The sequence below is a fragment of the Galeopterus variegatus genome, unplaced genomic scaffold, assembly GCF_000696425.1.
Source record: "Galeopterus variegatus unplaced genomic scaffold, G_variegatus-3.0.2 Scaffold254, whole genome shotgun sequence".
NCBI lineage: Eukaryota > Metazoa > Chordata > Mammalia > Dermoptera > Cynocephalidae > Galeopterus > Galeopterus variegatus.
In genome coordinates, this window is record NW_007726365.1 from 227,200 (window position 1) to 245,734 (window position 18,535).

At 43.2% G+C, this 18,535-nt stretch overlaps 1 protein-coding gene across 1 annotated transcript in view; it reads right to left on the reverse strand.

Moving 5' to 3' along the window:
* The window catches only part of RASGRF2 (Ras protein-specific guanine nucleotide-releasing factor 2), a 257,973-nt gene that overhangs the window by 17,493 nt on the left and 221,945 nt on the right, over window positions 1-18,535 (reverse strand). Inside the window, exons 19-21 of the mRNA XM_008566610.1 lie at window positions 6,865-6,977; window positions 2,357-2,417; window positions 1,915-2,018 (exon numbers count right to left, since the gene is read on the reverse strand). Coding sequence (XP_008564832.1) covers window positions 1,915-2,018; window positions 2,357-2,417; window positions 6,865-6,977 — 278 coding nt within the window. The remainder of the gene's footprint in view (window positions 1-1,914; window positions 2,019-2,356; window positions 2,418-6,864; window positions 6,978-18,535) is intronic.

The following is an 18,535-nucleotide window of genomic DNA, read 5'->3' on the forward strand; positions in this document are numbered from 1 at the left end:
TTTTTTCAGTTTCCACCTTTCTCTTATAAATGTTTGGAACTTTGTCCCTATTAAGATCATATAAAGGATTTTCTGAAGATGGAAAACAAAACATAAGAGAAATAAAGAGGTTAAGTACTAACTCAGAAACCAAGACTATTTTCCCAGGATTAGCGTTCAAAAATATTAAGCTTTAGCAGAGCATCCACAAAATCCATCACTATCAAAAATGTTACTCAACAACAGACTTTGTTCCTCCACTTTGATCTGACGCTCTCCTGGAGAACGTAGATTCCAGGGGCGGGAAACGTTTTGTTCTCCCCAGAGCTCAGAACAGTGCACACAGGAAGGGCTGGATAAACGCATCGTTTCCACTTTCACAGCACGTCCACCGACGGGGCAGGAAAGTGGTGTGGGAGCGGCCTGTCTTCCCAACAGCATCCCTGCTCATTCACTTCATTCATAAGCAGGTCACTAGACCACAGCAAGCAAGGGACAATCATGATGGAGCAAGTGGGAATGATTTTGCATAGGCATTTTTAGAAAATCTTAAAATGAGATTACTCTGACAACTTCTTAAGACAGAAACGTTGCCTGAGTCCTTGGGCAGGGCTCTCAGTCCCTTTCTGTTGTTGGCCCTGCGGTGTTGGACAAAGGTGCATCGATTCCAGAGGTGGAAGTAAGTGGCAGATGTTCACAGAAGGGACAGGGTGGAGAGGCAGGGAAGGTCCCAGGAAGAGACCACACCACGGGCAGCCACGAAGGTTCTGGCTTTGCTCCTTCTCTTCCCCCACAGAGGTCACAATCCCCATGCTAACCGTGCTGTGGGGTAGGGAGAACGTGATGGGGCAGCTGTGGAAATGGGCAGGAAGAGACACTGAGGTTCCTAAGCCAAGTCTTCAGATAGTCACTGGGTTCATGTGAATGGACAGTGGGCCATATTCTTTTCTATTTTTTAATTTTTTTTCATGTTCATGGATATATCTATGAATGCTGGAAGAGGGAGAGAGAAAGAAGATAAAATGCATAAAAGAAGAGTCTGCAGGGTATCCTCTGGCCCTGTCCCTCAGGTGTCTATGACATAGCTGCAGCTCTGACCCCCTACCCCATCCACTCTGTCCACGCCCTGACCCTACCTCATCACAGGTGTCCCCTACTCTACATAAGACATGGATCACATTCCTATCTCTTGCACAGCCCTCCCATTACCTTCAACTTAGTTACTGGTTCACAGAGGATGTGTGCCAACAGTTGCCACTTGTCCAAACAATGGCCTTGTTTGTGGAGCTGCTGAGTACAACAGCTGAAAGATGGCTCAAAGAGCCTCCCCTTATCTACGCTGAGGAAATTAAAAGGCTGTGTAATGAATGCATGGTCACAAAGCTCAGCAATACTGTGGATCTACGGAAGTGGATGAAGAATCATAGCAGAATTTACTGCATTTACCTTAGATCAGTGATTCTCAAAGTGTAGTCTTGGACCACCCAGAATCATCAGGGGTTCTCACTAAAAATACAGTTTCCTGGGCCTCAACCAAACCTACTAGAATCAGAATTTATGGGAGGGGGGGTATCTACAAATGTACATTTTTAACAGGATTCCCAAATGATTTTAGGCACGCTGATGTTTGAGAACCACTATTGTAGCTGTATCAAGGTCTCTATAATTCAAGAATAGGAAAGTACAAAGAAATTCACATTCTGTCATAACCATAGTATGTAAAGAAACACGAAAGTGACCATCTTGAGAGTCTCCAAATTAATTTTTCCAACACAGGCTGGAACCAAGAGACATTCAAGTGGGGTCAAGCCACTTTAAGAGTAAGACTCACAGCTGTGCACGGACGTGCGCACACACACACATCTGCCAAAGGGATAACACTGGTGTCAAGCCAGCCATGGCAGCCGGGCCCTGCCACTGTGGGGTGGCACTCACTCATAGGGAATGCTTCTGAAAATGATGTGGTCCAGGAGGGTGATCTGCTCAGCCAGCTCCATGGCTGACAAGGTCTCAAAGCACTCGGCCTTCAGACAGTCAGTCTGCAAGAGATGAGGGAGGGAAATGAAACGTGTGCAGGAGCAAGGCGCCCGCCACCTCACTGCAGCTCAGTGAAGCAGCAGCTGCACCTGCGGACTGTAAAGACCATCACGAGATTCCAGCTAGGAAGGAAAGTGGTGGAAAGCTCAGAACTGTGGATGCCAACATTAATACTACAGACCAATTAATTGCTAGATCCTAAGCCCAGTGTGGTTCATCTCACAGCGCTTCATTGATAGAACACATGGCCAGCACTCCATCATTAGCTACAAGTATTCTGCTTGCCTTTGAGAGGTAGTTTGCACATAATTGTGCTGGATAAAACTGTGGTGGAACTTACCATTTGAATTATATCCTCTAATTTTAGGTGGATGTCATCTTGATCATCCTGGGAAAGGGCCCTAAAAGAAAAAATCAAAATATCCTCCATGAAAAAAAAAAAAATTAGACATGCTAGGAATGAGATGACAAAATGCTGTTGGGTTTTTCCTGGGTCGGGAAAGGGCCCTAAAAAAAAATCAAAATATCCTCCATGAAAAAAAAAAATTAGACATGCTAGGAATGAGATGACAAAATGCTGTTGGGTTTTTCCTGGGTGGGAAGTCTGAGGGTTCAGGTCTATGAGGCTGTTTGATAGCTGAAACAGAAAATCACATGCTAAAGGCACAAGAGAATCATCAAGAGAGCTGATTTAGAATGAGGAGCCAACTTGTTACAGACAAGGATTTTAATAAAACAACCACTGTCAAAATGAACCTGAGGGTGAGTTGGGTGTGCTCTGAGTTGCTGATCCTGTTATGATCTGCAGTGAGAACTGGGGAGTCCTCTGTGGCTATCAGTGACCTTCACTCACAGACCCAGGTGCCTCGGCCACGCTCCTCCAGCCCCGACCTGATTTAGGGTGAACGCTTCCTACTAAGCAATCACCCATGCAGAAAATAATCTGAAAGGTAAACTATACTTTTAGAATTATATAGTACATTCCAAAGGTAAACAAATATTTTGGGGGGGCTGGCTGGTTAGCTCAGTTGGTTAGAGCACAGCCTTATAACATCATGGTCATGAGTTCAGATCCCCATACCAGCCAGCCTACCCCCAAAATTTTTTTAGAATGATTTACTGCCAATCTGCTTATATGGATTCCAAGAGGTAAGTAAACTAGGAAAGAAAAACCTCCAAGACTAACTCATATTATTTTGCCTTAATGGAACCGGGTTACATTGAATATTGTTGTAAGTGGACGACTGGATGAGGTCTAGAAAGCTGATGTAGAGGCAAGAGGTGTGGAGCTGGCCCTGCCCACGTGCATGTAGACTAGAAGCTCAGGGAGCTCCTACGTGTGAGATCAATTCTTCCCCCTCTCCTTTTCTCAAACACTTTTGGTCCTGTATCCCACATGGTGTTATTCAGCTCTCAATAAATTTTTTTTTGTATAAATGGTGAATGAATGAATACATAAGTTAATTAATACCTAGGATACTGGTTTCAGAGTGGGAGGATATTTTATCTCCAACAGAAGTTCAAGGTCCAAGAGAATTATCTGAGTAGGCATCCAATTATATAACTTGCCATCTGGGCCATGCACTTAAGTTTTCCAAAATGAAGGCACAGGCACATATTAAAAGTGTTAAAATATTTAAACAATCTCAAACCATGTAGCCTGTCTGCCAGAGGAAGCTAGTTTTAAAAGAAATAAAGATGCGATGTTCTGTTGTATTCTGAGTTGATTAAAACAACAACCATGACCTTCAAAAATACAGTCAACACAGATGGTTTACTGTATGCCCACTACATGCCAGGCATGAGCTAAGCACTTGACATACACTATCTCCCGTTTCATAAAAAAATCCCTTTTAACTAGGCATTATTATCTCCATTTTACAGATGAGGAGACAAAAGCACCAAGAAGTTGACTAACTTGCCCAGGGTCCATCCAGTCCAGCTGTGCCCATCCTGTTCCTCTACATGTCCCTTAAGCGGGCTTACAGAAGGCACTTCTGCAGGGGTCCTGCACAGAGCACACAGTCAGTGATGGCCGACTCCCCGCCCTCTGTCTTCCTCCCTCTTTCAAAAGCTCTCACTGTTTCCTGGTAAGCGGGCCCTTCTGCATTATACTAAGGCATTCCTCTTGTCGGCAATGGGCCATACCACTTGTGAGCAGAAGAAAGTCATATGTGAAAGTGCAGATAAACATAAAGATGAGGAAAAGATAAGTTAAACATGACTCTTTCTCCAAAGACTATTAAATCACACTTAAGTGTTACACATAGGGATAAAAGTGACTCCTTCCCAAAGTGTACATCATTTTTTCCACTGTAGTCTAGGTTCCTGGAGAGAGATCTGTGGCTCCATATCTACATATACTGGTGAGAAATATCTTTTCTTTTTAATGAGGCTGAGCTATAACCTTCCCTTGGAAAGAAATGGTCAAGGAGTTAGCTGGCTCCCACCAAATGTTCCTCTTGTTAATGATTGTATCCTAATATTCTAAGATGCACTCTGGTTTCATTAAATTATCTAACATTTTCTATCTTCTTATTGAAGCTGCTTTGAGGTTTGGGGATGACCTTTTCATGACCTGAGCCCATCACAGTTGACCATCCAAGAAGTTAATCACTTTCTTTTCATTTTGTGGCATGTTAGATGTCTACAAAAATCTCTACACAGAATACAGCTAGTTAGACAACTTTGGGGGGTGGCATTTTAGAAATATAAAAACCTTATTTTTTATTTTTTTGCAGCTGGCTGATATGGGGATCTGAACCCTTGACCTTCATGTTATCAGCACCATGCTCTCCCAAGTGAACTAACTAGCCAGCCCAGGAAATATAAAAATCTTGAGCAGAGGTTTTTATTCACAAACAGGCAACAAACTACCTATGGCAATTAAGTGTATTCATCATTAAGTAACCCCTGTGAGACTGTGAGTCGGGGGTGGCTCATCACAGAGAGCTTTTGCTTTACTTTACTCATGTAATATATGTTTAAATATGTGTTTATGCTCACGTCTTACTGCTGTGTGACTGGGATGATTATAAATCTGGAATGTCAGGCATACATTCAACTACTATATGATATGCTTTTCTCTCTCACAATCATAACCTGTGTTCACTGGGAGGTATGTTCAGAAGTGTTCCCCTTCAGATGTGGAGGCTTCTAAACCTCTGGTTCAGTCCCCACAGAAGAAAGATTTGCTTCTAGTCTTGTGACTACCTTTGGGCTTTGATGAACACTCAGGATCCTGGGTCTTCTCCCTATCCCCCATCAATCAGCAGTATAATCAGTTTAGTAATTGTGCATTTACAATGAAATGCCAAATAAACTTAAATGGAAATGAGATTATTCAAGTTCTATGAATGGAAATATTCTCCTTCAATTATAGAAATAATGGTAGTCTAAAACCTGACCTGGGACTGTTCTGCACTTGATCAGCAGTATAATCAGTTTAGTAATTGTGCATTTACAATGAAATGCCAAATAAACTTAAATGGAAATGAGATTATTCAAGTTCTATGAATGGAAAAATTCTCCTTCAATTATAGAAATAATGGTAGTCTAAAACCTGACCTGGGACTGTTCTGCACTTTCTTTGTGTAGACAGGTGATTAGGAGCCCACTCTACTCCAGTATGACCTTGTCTCAACTGATCACATCCGCAATGGCTTTCTTTCAAAATAAAGTCACATTTTGAGCTCCTGGAGGTTAGCATTTCAACATATCTTTTTGGAAGAGACACAATTCAACCCATAAGAGCCCATAAACAAAGAATGGTCTGACTGTGGGATATTCAGCTAGTGGGGGCTAAGAAGGACTTATGGGCCAGTTGCTAAAACATCACAAATCCAGATCTAGCATTGCTGCATCAGGAAGGAACTTCCAAAAACAGTGGAGTGAGCTAAAATGGACTCCTATCCACGCAATAGCATCCTGGATAACAAACAAACAATGTAGCCAAGCTTGGAAGAAAGAAAGGCTGTAAATAAAAAGACACTAGAAGTCGGAATGGTAAAGGAGTAGCAGGCCCTAGCACAGAGATGCTGGGCATCCCATCTCCAAGCAGGTGAGCAAGCCATGAGTGAGCTGGCGAGCTGTAACTGAAATGTCTGCACAAAGCCAATGATGGCTGCCCTCCTCATGTAGAGTGGACTAGAAAAAACTCTACCTGCCAGTTCAAGAGGCTATAAGAAAGCTTGGTGCCTGCTTGGATGCTGGGTGTAATAACTATGGACACAAACAAGTCTCTGGTAGGATACCCAAAGTTCAAGCCTCCATCACATAGAAGTGTGGGGTCAACTTTCTACAACCCCACCAATAATGCAAGCTACAGGATATGGAAATCCTAAGCCAAGGAGTTGATAGAAAAATTGGTCCAGTTACAAAGAAAATGCAGAACTGCTCTATGGTGGCACACCCACAATCCAGGTGCACAGGACTCCCACAGAAACACTCGCACCCTGATCCCAAACGTGAGCTTACAACAGACAATTAGAACCCTCATGAGGAACAAAAATCTCTCTGCAATGCCTGCTGGGCTCGCAGGAGAGGATCCACAAGGCTGCTTCCTTTTAATTTCTGGTTCTACGGTAAACCACCATCTGCCTCTACAAATAGGAGCAACTGTACTCCACAGGAGTTATACTGCCCAGTCCAAAGACTTCCTGAAGCAGCGGACCCCAAATTGCCCCCAGGAAAGAAAAGATGATAGATAATAGATTATCAGTGAGACCTCAATCCCTGCTGACCCCAGGATTCTAAGACTGAGCCTTCTGGTTTGATAGGATCTTATTTTCTGTGAACACAGCACAAATCAACCAAGGCAATCCAATTGGCACCTGCAGCTGCCTTTACCTGAGGATATTGGCTGTGGCTTTCCTTTCCTGGGGAAGAAGGTCTGGGTCTCGCAAAACTTCTTCTAGCAAATTTAGGACGTTCATCTTTAGTTCATTGTTGAGTTCAAAATCCTAAAAAATAAAATGAATTTTTTTAAATTTTAATTTTGAAGGTTTTAGATATGTGACATGTGACACCACTCCTCATGATAAATTCTCCAGAAGCTAGATATGAAAATTAAAATGTATGGACCCTAGAGCTCCTCCCCATCCCCAGAGATCCTGATTTAATTGGTTTGGGATAGAGTTCCACCCTTGGTATTTCTGACAGGCTCCCCAGGGGTTGTGAATGTGCAGCTAGGGCTGAGAAATGCTGCTTTTGGGACAGCAACTGGGCAGGGTCCCTAGCAGAGCTTACAAGGCCTGACCAACCCACCAGCCTCTTCTCTGGCACAGCCTGACTCCCCAGGGCCTCCAACGAATGCCTACACACACCTACGACACATGCACACTCACACACACTCACTCACACTGTCCTAGACTTAACAAATGTCTTCGGTTCCTCAAAGAGATATGTGCCTCCCTTAGGCTGGAACACTGTGACTCCTCCCCATGTTTATTTCTGTTCATCTTTCAGGTCTAGGAGGTGATACAAATTCTCTCTGGAGTCTTCCTTAATCGACCCAGTGGGTTGGGGAGCTTTTCCTTTGTGCTCCCATGGAACACATAATTCACTGTTACACAACTCACCGTACAAAATCTGTCATTTGGGCAGTAACTTGGATGAAGATATGCTAAGGCTATCAAAATCTTTACCTATATAAGTATAGATATGCTAAGAGCTACAGAATAAATACTACTTACACACTGATGGGGCCAGGTCAAACGAACACAGGAGTGAGAATGAAGGGGCACCCACTGGGCAAAGTTGGGGCAATACGAGCATCACAATGAATCATGAGAGTAATGAGCAATAAACAATTGAATAAAAAGAACCCGCAAGTCCTTTCCAATGCTCACAAGGACAGATAGATAGTTAGATGATGGATAGATAGATAAAGGAGGTATAAGATAAAACTGTTCCTTATTGTAGAAATCCAACTAGTAAATGCAAAGGAACAAATGAGTTAGAAAATCCCCATTTTCAACCAAAGCAGTAGTAGTAACTGATTCAGGCAAGGATCATGAATGGATGCTAAAAAGGCTAGATGAAACGCATTGGGGAACAGAATAAACAATCTCAGAGTGTTCCTCAGAGATTATTTATTAATTACGAAGGGAGAATCTGGCAGATATTACCTTAAACAAGTGATCAAAGTTACCATACCCGATGATGGAACAAACCAACATCACATACCTGCTAATGTAATACATCACTGCCTTAGTATTTCTGCTCAAATGCATAACCTCCATCTAATTGTGAGGACCTGCCTAACTCTTCGAATACGTTAATGTCATGAAAGACCAAGAAAAACTGAGGAGTTGTTCCAGTTTAAAAGACACAAAAAGGACAGCAGCTAAAAGCAATGTGTGAACCCAGATGAGACCCAGGGTCAAGGAAGAAATGCTATGAAGGGGCATCACTGGCAAAAATGGAATCAGGACTATGTACTAGTTGAGAGTATTCTACCAACATCGAATTTTCCTGAATTTGATTATTTTACTGTAGCTATGTAAGATCAGGTACCTTGTTCTTAGAGGGGTGAAGAGAAAGAATAGATGTGGTTAACAATTAGTGTTTCTAGAAGTATATCAGTGTATTTGTTTTATTCCGGCAATTTTTCTCTAGATTTGAAAACTTTCAGGGTAAAATATTGGGGAAAAAGGAATAAAAAGGTAGAGTTGTGGTTCTTGCGATCTTTTATTAAATGTGTTCTTACAAAAACACCTCCAGGCAGCATACTGGAATTGTTAGGTACTCAGAGATGAACTGAGTGCTGCGAAGTCCTGCTTTCAAGGACCTTACTCTGATAGAATACATTTTTATATGCACAGGCAGTATTTGTTTCCCCCATAGAAAGTTACTTCTTATATTACTTCAATTACTTAAATTACCTTATTTAGTTACTTTAAGTAATTTTGAAGCACTGACTTTCTTAATTCTTTTAAATGGTTAGAGAGAACATTACTAATTGCAATGAATCAAATAAAAAAACAGCATTATTTTACTATATTTAGTAAATTAGGAGCAAAAAGTTCATAATTTCACAAGTTGTAGACAACACGAAAGTATAACCCAATTTGAATGGAGTATTTTTGTACCTCAGTTTGGTGGTGAACTGTGTAATAAATTATCCTCAGTATTTCACTTACACTCTTCGACAAGAGTACCATTTCTTCAGGAACAGGATCCACTGGGGCCCGTGGGAAACACGGATGTTAACGTCTCTTATCTGTCTTAGGGCTTCAGATAATGTTTTCCTAAAATTTCACTACTTATTGTCCAAACCTTCTCGCTATTATTTTTTCTTTTAAAATGTATGCAAGGAGAAGAGAGTAGTATTTTGCCACTATTTCTTTCTTCACTCTACCCCCTCCCTCATTTCAAGGTAAGAGGACTGATGTTTGTAAACAGTTAATGATCTCACCTACTTCAGTCTGTATACACTACCAAAGAATTTCTCAGCCATTAGGAGTTTATTTGCTTAATGAATATTTGAGATGTATTAGTGAGACAATCAAGTCCTTACGTAGCTGTGTCAGGTCTCTAATGAAGCAAATAATCTGATTATCATAAACAGCACGATTAACATGAAGGATATCAGGCTACAGTCTGGACCTTGCTGAGGGCTAATTAGTAGTTTAATCAACAAGAATCATTGAGCACCAACTGTGCCCACACCGGGCTCAACAGGGGGAACTTCTGGGGCCCCAGGACGGCAAGTGTTTGAAAGGTCTTGTTAAGGAAAACGGAATGTAATGTTATTATTCCAAGCTCTGGGAAGGGACCTTTGAAGGACTTGGGGAAATCTACCAAGACACTATTTGAAGTATGATAAATGGTTACAGTTGAACATTCACTCTGTTGCCTAATGTAGCTAATATAAAGCAGGTCCTCTGCTAGAGGAGTATAAAATGCTAAGAATTTTCACTCACAATTTTCCCTTACATTTGCACAGGTTTTTACACGCACAAAGCGACCTCCTGTGTATGATTTCAGTTCTTCCTCAGGGACAGCAGCAGCCAAGACAGGAGCCATGATCTTATGATCTCCCTTCATACGTGGGCCACTGCGGCTGAACAGAGGATGGCTGGGCTCAGACTACACGTGCAGGGAGAAAGCAGCGCTGGGGCCAGAACACAGGTGTCCCGCCTGACTCCTGTCAGTCCTTAATACCTGCCCTTCTCAAACTGTCATGTGCACAGGAATCACCAGGAGCTGTGGCTAAAATGCAGATTCTGACTCAGCAGGTCTGGAACGGGAACTGAGATTCTCTTTTCAACCATCTCCCAAGTGATGCTGACGCTGCTGGTCCAGGGACCACATTTTGAGTAGCAAGACTTATACAAACATTTGTTTATTTAAAAAAAAAAAAAAAAAAGTCATGCAAAAACAACCCCTCAAAAAGTTTTAAAAAAAAATCTGGATCCCCTAATCTACTACCTCCAATGCATAATTTTATTTGGTCATTCAAAAGTGTTAAAAAATATAGCTGCTACTCAATAAAAAGAAACCTTTTCGCTGGAAAAGACACTTGCCGTATTTAAATCCAGAGATCAATTATTCATAGAAAGTCTGGCTGACAGCCATTTTGTAATTATCTAGAACGTAATTTCTGGCTACATTCCGAACGCTCTGAAATGGGGAAAGACGACACGGTGTGTGAGGAGCACGGGGGCGTCTTCTCCGAGGCAGCAATAGTGGCGCCCACGAGATGGCGCTCCTGGGTCGGCTGGGAACTCGGAGCCCGCGGGTGCGGAGCCGGCGGGTCCTGCGTAGGGAAGCTGCCCGCGCAAGGCTCCAGGCTCCTGGTGAGCGAAGGTGCAACCCAGGGAACGCGATACTCACCGAGGTAATCACAGCAACGGTGTTTACTTTAGTTTCTCTCAATTCAGGAAGCAGGGACGAGGAGATGGAGGGATAGAAAAAAACCACCCTGCTTTCAAAGGTGAAGAGCCAAGAAACGTGAGACATTTACATTCCGATCTCTAAAAAGAGGCCGTAATTGTTCTTGTTCTTTGAACAATTACCGAGCAACTCCATATACAAGGCCCTGGGGAAGAGGCAGAGCGGCCAACAGAAGTCTGGGTGGGTGGACAGATGAAAGAAACGTTAACCAAAGAGACTCAGGAAGACAGGCTTGAAGGGGACATCTAATGCTCGAGATGGTGAGAGCTGAGTGACACCTCCTGAATCTCAGGAGGGGCTGGGCCTGGAAGTGTTTAACCACCTGCAAAGAGGTGGCAGCTCGACTCATGGCCTTTAGCACATCGCTTAGGAGCAAAACACTATCACCTGAAGATGTTAGAATCCTCCTAGAGAGATTCGCCAATGTGAGACGAGCCCATTTTACCAAGATTTTATTGACTCCTTACTAAAACACACTCATAAATGGTTAGGTAAGTCAATATTGTCCCTGGGTTGGTGAACAACTCCTGAGGTGATTATAATCCTAACTAACACTTAGTGAATTGCCCCATGCTAGGTAATATTTTTATAACCAATTTATTATCTAATTTAACCCTCAGTAGCAATCCTGCAGCATAGTTACCATATTATTTCCATTTTACATATGGGAAAGTCAAGGTGCAGAGAATTTAAGAATCTTATCCAGAGTCACACAGGTAGCAAGTGGTAGCAAGTGGACCCAGGCCGTCCTGGCTAAAGCCTGAGTTTTTAACTGCTGTACCACATGGCCTCTCAGAAAAAGCAGCTGTCAGTGAATTAGTGCTGAAAGGCCTGGGGAAGGGTGGGCTGAAATGTCAAACAGCATCTGAGCCAGGAACTATTTCCCACCTGTACTAACAACCATTTGAGACTGGGGTCTTGAGACTCAGGTTTCCAGTCTGAACAAACTAGTTTGCATTAATAAGACTAGATCATGCAACAGAAAAATAATCTGTGAGGCAATAAATCAGATTCTCCAGCACTTTAAAACTAATCCCTGTTGATAGCTTAGGCATTTTGAAAATTACATTCATTATTTCAGGAGAGCAGGGTAATAATTAGTAATATATTACATACGGCCAAGGGAACGCTAAGACATTGGGAAAATCTGATTCAATGAACACAGTGTGAGGGTAAAGAGAATTATGAGAGTAATTTTCTCACTGTAATCAGTACAGTGTATTCCTAACAGTGGCCAGAGATTTTAAGAGGAAAGTGGAAATACTGAAGAGTGGAGTAAAACCACACAATTAACTTTAAAACCTGGAACAAAGGGTTCATAAAAAGGGAGTTTAGGATGTGTTAGGCTCAAAAATAAGAGACTGGTATTTCACTTAATGATTTTCAAGAAAATGAAAAGCACACTACTGTTTTCTCTCTTCTTTGACTACACAAGATGAAGAATTTAATTTAAATTGTGGTATAGATTTAGGTTAGATTCAGGCCATTTTGTAAACTGGGAAAATGAGGCAAAGATGCTGAGTGATCATCTCCAGCAGTACGCAGAGCAGCCGTGACAGGTCTGGGACGCATACCTCTGGATTCCTCACTTGAATGAACTAGAGATAACAAGCCTCTAAGCCAGTGTGGTTTCCAACTTTTTTGAGAGAAGAAACTTCATTCAGAACTTTCATATGGAAACCCAATCCCAGGGGAGGTTGTGCTGGCTAAATGCTGGGATGGGAGGCCCTGCACAGTCCCTGCTGCCCTTGCACACCCACCAGCACCCAGGCATGCCCGCATCCAGCCACTTCTGCACAACAACAACTCTAAACCAGGGCTTGTCACTGGAAAAATGAAAGGGCAGAGTTTCCAGCTTTTCTCATTGCCTAACTACACAAATATTTTTAAAGCCTCATTGTTCATACTATAAAAAAAGAACATCCTAGTTGAAAAACTTAGGGAGGGCAATAAGTTTGAAATGAAACACTACAAAGCAATACCATAGTCATTCTAAACTTTCCAATACGTTCAATGCTTAATAGTCATTAATTACTCATCAGGTTCTTAAATCTTCAAAGAGGAACAGAATATATGTGAAATGTATGCCTGACGATCATCTAGGAACTTATATTTCAGGTAGTAAATGCCAGATACAATTCAACCCCGAATTTGGTAAGCACAGTGCCTTGCTCCCTGATCGACCCTCAAATATTTGTTGAATGAATGGACAAAAGTCCACAGGAGGTACCTGACTTTGAGACAAGTGGATACAAGCTACCTAATTCTTAAACTGGTGGTTTGGTAAATTAGATTAGCAGATGTGAAGAGGGAGGTTACCAGGAGAGGGCATGGTGCAAAATGTGGAAGATATGTTAGAACAAAAATAACCGGGAAGAGCCAAATGGCAATGAATGACACCAATTCCAAAAGAAGGAAAAAACCATTCAGAAAACATTTGTTTGATCATTTTCTGACAAATGACTCAGCATTAGAATGGCTTGCTAAAATTCAGTCTCTGGTTCTGAATGTGTGCTTTATAAGAATTTTTAAATACTGCTCTACAACTCTGAAATCAGATAGCTCCCAAGCTTACATCTTTAAGCCTCAAAAGGGAATCAGCCAGGTTAAAAGCATTTATCAGAAAAAAGAGAATTTTTCCAGATGCTGTGTTTTCTAGATAGGTAGTTTGATATGGATTTTAGTGATCGAGACAATGACAAAGATTGAAGGGAAGAAGAAAAGTCTGGAAGGAACCTGCTTTTAATCCTGATGTTTAAAATTTTCTTAAATAATAATTTTAAATAATGCCACCTGCCAACAAAATTATCTTTGAGTTTAATATAAGCCTTATGAAAGTTCTAGAAAGTGGTCTATAAGTTAGACTTTTTTTCTCCCTACCCTGATCCATATGAGGGAGAAAGACTGATAAACAAAAAAGTCACACTCAAGAGTTATAAGAACACGGTAGAAGTGGCACCTTTGACATCCATCCAAGAAGAGACTTTATGCAAAGAGATTGGAAGCTACAGGTTAGTGACATTTAGGACCTGGGTGGGGAGGAGAGGGACACAAAGAGAAGGGCAACAGGTGAGGCAGAACCGTGGGCCTGAGGGAGCCAGTCACTGCATGAGTTCAGTCAGCTCTTGGTGTCCTGAGACAGCTCTAAAGTGATACCGAGAGCTGGTCCAGGCCTGGCCAGATCAAACAAGGACCGGGTGATGTCATAGTGCAGGGCTGGCCATCAGTCCCCATGCTGAGAACCTGGCTGCATGCTATGGTGTCTGGAAATGCTTCTGAGGTCAAAGAGTAATTATGAGCGTAGGGAATGCAAATTAGGAAAAATAAGACTCCATCCAGTCCCAGGGCACTTGCATTAGAAAACTCTTACAGCTGAGACAGGAAGCTATCAATGTACAAGAAATGCCATGTGGTGCACGGCAGTGACTGTCAATAAAATCCATCACAAAAGTTTAAAGAATCCCACTAGTTCTACAGGGAAAATTAAATTTCTGAATTGGCAACCAATCGAAAATGGAAATAAGTTCCACTGAAGGACTGGCTTCTTAAACACTTAAATCTAGTTCACACTGATTTAATTAATCCTGTTGTAAATGTCTCACCCAGTATTTTTTAAAAGAAAGCCTGGAAAGCTTAAGGAGAGTTTAAAGGATAACAATAGATATGTATAAGAGATTAGAAAAAACTTCGGTAAGTAGTTAAAGGAAGTAGGATTTGCTTCCTTGGTTGGTTTGCATGGACCAGAGAAAGAGAGTTGGAGGATGAAAATCTGTCTTCAGGATTAACAATAACAACAAAATCCACACTTATTAGATCATAGTTTCTTACATTTTGTATTTTCCAGGGAAATTTGACACATAATTCAGTTGTGCATTAGAGCCCCATTCAGATCATTTCGCCAGTTTTACAAATGAGGAAGCTACCAAGCTAATATTGGAATCCAGACTAGCATTCAGGTTTCCAGATTTCTCTCCTCATATGAGTCCTTGTTGACCCTGGAATCTCTGAAGAACTAAGTGGAATGTGATGCCCAAGGCATCAGTTCTGAGGACAGAAGGAGAGAACAGAGGCTGGCAAAATAACACAGCAGGATCAAGGACTTCAGGGATGAAGACAAGTCTCAGCCCAGGTGCCAGGAGGTCAGAAAGGGCGAAAAAGAACTGAGGTTGCTGGCCAAGTTACATTAAATAGAGCATTCTCTGTTTCATTTTGGCTGCTGCCATGGGAGATCTGAGTTTGTGAACAAACACTTGTTCATACCTGGTGAATATATGGGATCTCTTAGCTGAGATACACAGAGGTCAACAGGAAGTGGCGTGGACAACTAGAAGTGAATGCACACAGATTAACAAGCGTGAGACTAGCATAAATAATATACAGGCCCTGGATTATTTTCTGATTTGGTGATTGTATAAAACCATTTGCACGACTGTCATTAAAAAGAAATATTTCATAGTGGCCAGCATCTCACACTGAGACTAAATTTTCTCTTCTTGTTCCTGGTATCTCCAGCAGCTCCCACTAGCTGGGGGCAGGCCCAGAAGCTGCCTGCAACCTTGCGGCCCCTGAGCAATGGGGCAGTGACTAATCCCCTATCAGGGTGAGATGTCTGGGGTCCGGAGGCCTCAAGAACAGCAGGGGTTTCTGGCCCTTCACTGTCAAAGGGGCACCTCCTGCAATGGCCAGCAGCCAGGTGCAGGCTGGCCCAGGAGTCTACTGGTCACCATCTGAACTCGGGAGGCGCTACAGTGGTTGTCAGAAAGGACACAGTGCTCTGCCCACACCATCCTGTTACAAATATAAATCCCTTGTTTAAGCAACACAAAATAGACTCAGGGACAGAAGTAACTTTCCTAAGGAAAGGTTTAGAAATAGAGAAGGAAAGCACTGGCAGTGTTAACACATGATATTCTCACTGTTCCGAGCCAGAAGTGGATTTTCACATTTTACATTTTGAGTAGCCTGTGTCCCAAGAGGTGGCTGGCAAGATGGAGAGTCTGTGGGATTAGGGGTTCAGAGCTGGACCTGTGCAGCCAGACGGCACGGGTGTGGAACCCGACACTGCCATTTGCTCTAAGTGTATAATCTTAGGGAAACTAATCTATCTGAGCCCCAATTTCCCCATCTGTAAAACAGGGATGATAATATCCACCTCCCCTCCTTCAAAAGGGTGGGGTCAGGAGCCAACGACTTGAAAACTGCTTAGAACAGTGTGTGATGCATAGTTAGTGATATGGTATTTGTTAATTTTTTAAAATTGGAATTCTGTCATTCCCTGACAGAGGGAAATTACCTTCTAAGTAAAGAATTAGGTTTTCAAGTCACTTGTAAAAGACCATGTGCCCATATCATAACTAAAACAATATCAAACCTCAGGCTGGCTCTTAGATTATTTCTATGGGATCCAAAAGGTTCCTCCTCCTGGCTCAGGGTACTAGTGACACCTCTCCTCTGGAAGTCTCTTCATCCAGCTGTGATGTGGGGATGGGAAACTGCTAAAGTCCCGAGCATCTTCAGGAGACGAGGGACAGGGAGCACTCACACAGGGCAGAGGGTGCTGTGGCCCAGGGAGGCTTAAGAGCAGAGCCTGGGCAGGCAGTGTGGACGGAAAAGTACCCTGTGGCAGACTGGCAGAAGCAGGGATGAACTCAGAGGGAGCTGAGCTGGGGAACAGGACAGAGCTGGAAGTGGGCCAAGAGCTGTCAGTAGAGGTGACAAGAGCTGCCTGTTCAGTAGCTCGTTGTCTTTTACACATTCATTCTCCCACCCACACCAAATATTCTGTGCTGTGCTTGTCCTGGCCAAACCTCCGTTTCACATTTGGAACAAAGAATCAATTTGAACTTAGTGCTCTAATTTGATGCTGAATTTTGTGTTTTGCTAAGCAGAGCCAAGAAATAAAAAATTTAAAAGGGGTCTCTGTCATCTGTCAGAATAACAAACAGAAGAGATGAACTGGTAGACTCACATTTGGGGACAATCTGACCCCTGAGATCTTTGAACACACTAAGCATATAAGTCATCACACCTGCACCCACTTTTCCACTTCAGTTAGTTGATAGGACACATGTTCCCTCTGGCTCCTTCCAGATGTGGCAGATGCACAGTAGCTCTTCCTTTGACGGGGTTTTCAGAGACCTCCCAGCTGGAGATTTAAGTCCCAGCTACGCTGGCCCAGGCACTGTCTATCCTCCTGTGGGTCACTTTCAATGCCCCCAGGCCCTGGCTGCCAGTGGTCCGCTTCACCTAGACTCTGGCTATGGGGGTCGCATCACCTCCCCGGGCAGTCCTCTTGGGCAGGATGTAGGGCCACTCAGACTGTATCCCCCATGGGTCCCCCCAGTTCACAGAGGCACTTACGAACACAGCTCACCGGCCCTGGCTGCCAGTGGTCCGCTTCACCTAGACTCTGGCTATGGGGGTCGCATCACCTCCCTGGGCAGTCCTCTTGGGCAGGATGTAGGGCCACCCAGACTGTATCCCCCATGGGTCCCGCCAGTTCACAGAGGCACTTACGAACACAGCTCACCCCCAGTGTTGTCACCTCTCTTTACTAGGCCTGGCAATCACCTTTCACCATTACATAGGGGATCCTGGGTGGGTGGTTTCCTTGAAGCATCTCTCATGGGGCTTCAAGTGAGAAGGAAGCATCCCCTCCCCGTCCCCATGGTGGTAGAGAACTCACATTGACCACTCTGGAAATAACCCCCTCCTCAACCTCGCCGGCCTCAACTTCCCAGAGGTGGAAGATCAAAACTGCTAGCAGGATCGGTCTCACTAGCTCTGAGCCTGTCTTGTTTAGGTAGCCTGGCAACTCCCTAAAGGATGCACAGACTTTCTGCCACCTGCTGTACCTCCTCCTGTGTCTTTCGTCCTCTGCCGGAAAGTCGGAGACAATCAGAAGAATCAGATTTAACAGCCTATCACACAAGAGAGTATGTTAAGGACAACGGCCGACAGTGGGTACCCTTTCCCAAGGACTGAAGCTCCTTGAGGTCAGAGACCACGGATCTTGCTCACTCCCACACCCACCGCAGTGTCGGACACTCTGGTGTCAATGCTTATCAGTGAATGAATGAATGAAGTGAGAAAACAGAAAAAGTAGCAACTTGCTGCCGTAAGGTCCTTTAGGAAGGAGATTTTTATGTAAGCAGGTCATCTTTGTCCGATCTCATGCTTCAAAAACATTCCCCTAAGCCTATGAGTCAGAAAATATGTGATAGTTTCATTCTCAGCCACTCTTCATGGAGCCGGACCCAGAGTCTGATGAAGCCGGTTGTAACCTGCAAACACAGCTGCAGGCTCCTTTATCAGAGCCTTTCCATGGTCTGTGGAAGTCCTCAAATAAGTGGACAGAGTATCTCTTCAGAACTGGCAGGTCAATAAGACAATTCAGGAAAACCAAAATTGCTACAGATTATATATACAAGGCCTTCAACAGACACTCGAGCACAGTTCTGTCTGTAGCCGGCCTCAAAGTCCCTCACCCATCTGTGCACAGAAGACAAACGCAGTCATAGGAGCATCTGGTTAAAAGCTCTGCTGTTGGGCCACATTTCGGTGCATTTCCACCATAAGGTGCCTGTCCATGTGTAAATCCTGTCTTTCAACAGTAGCCATT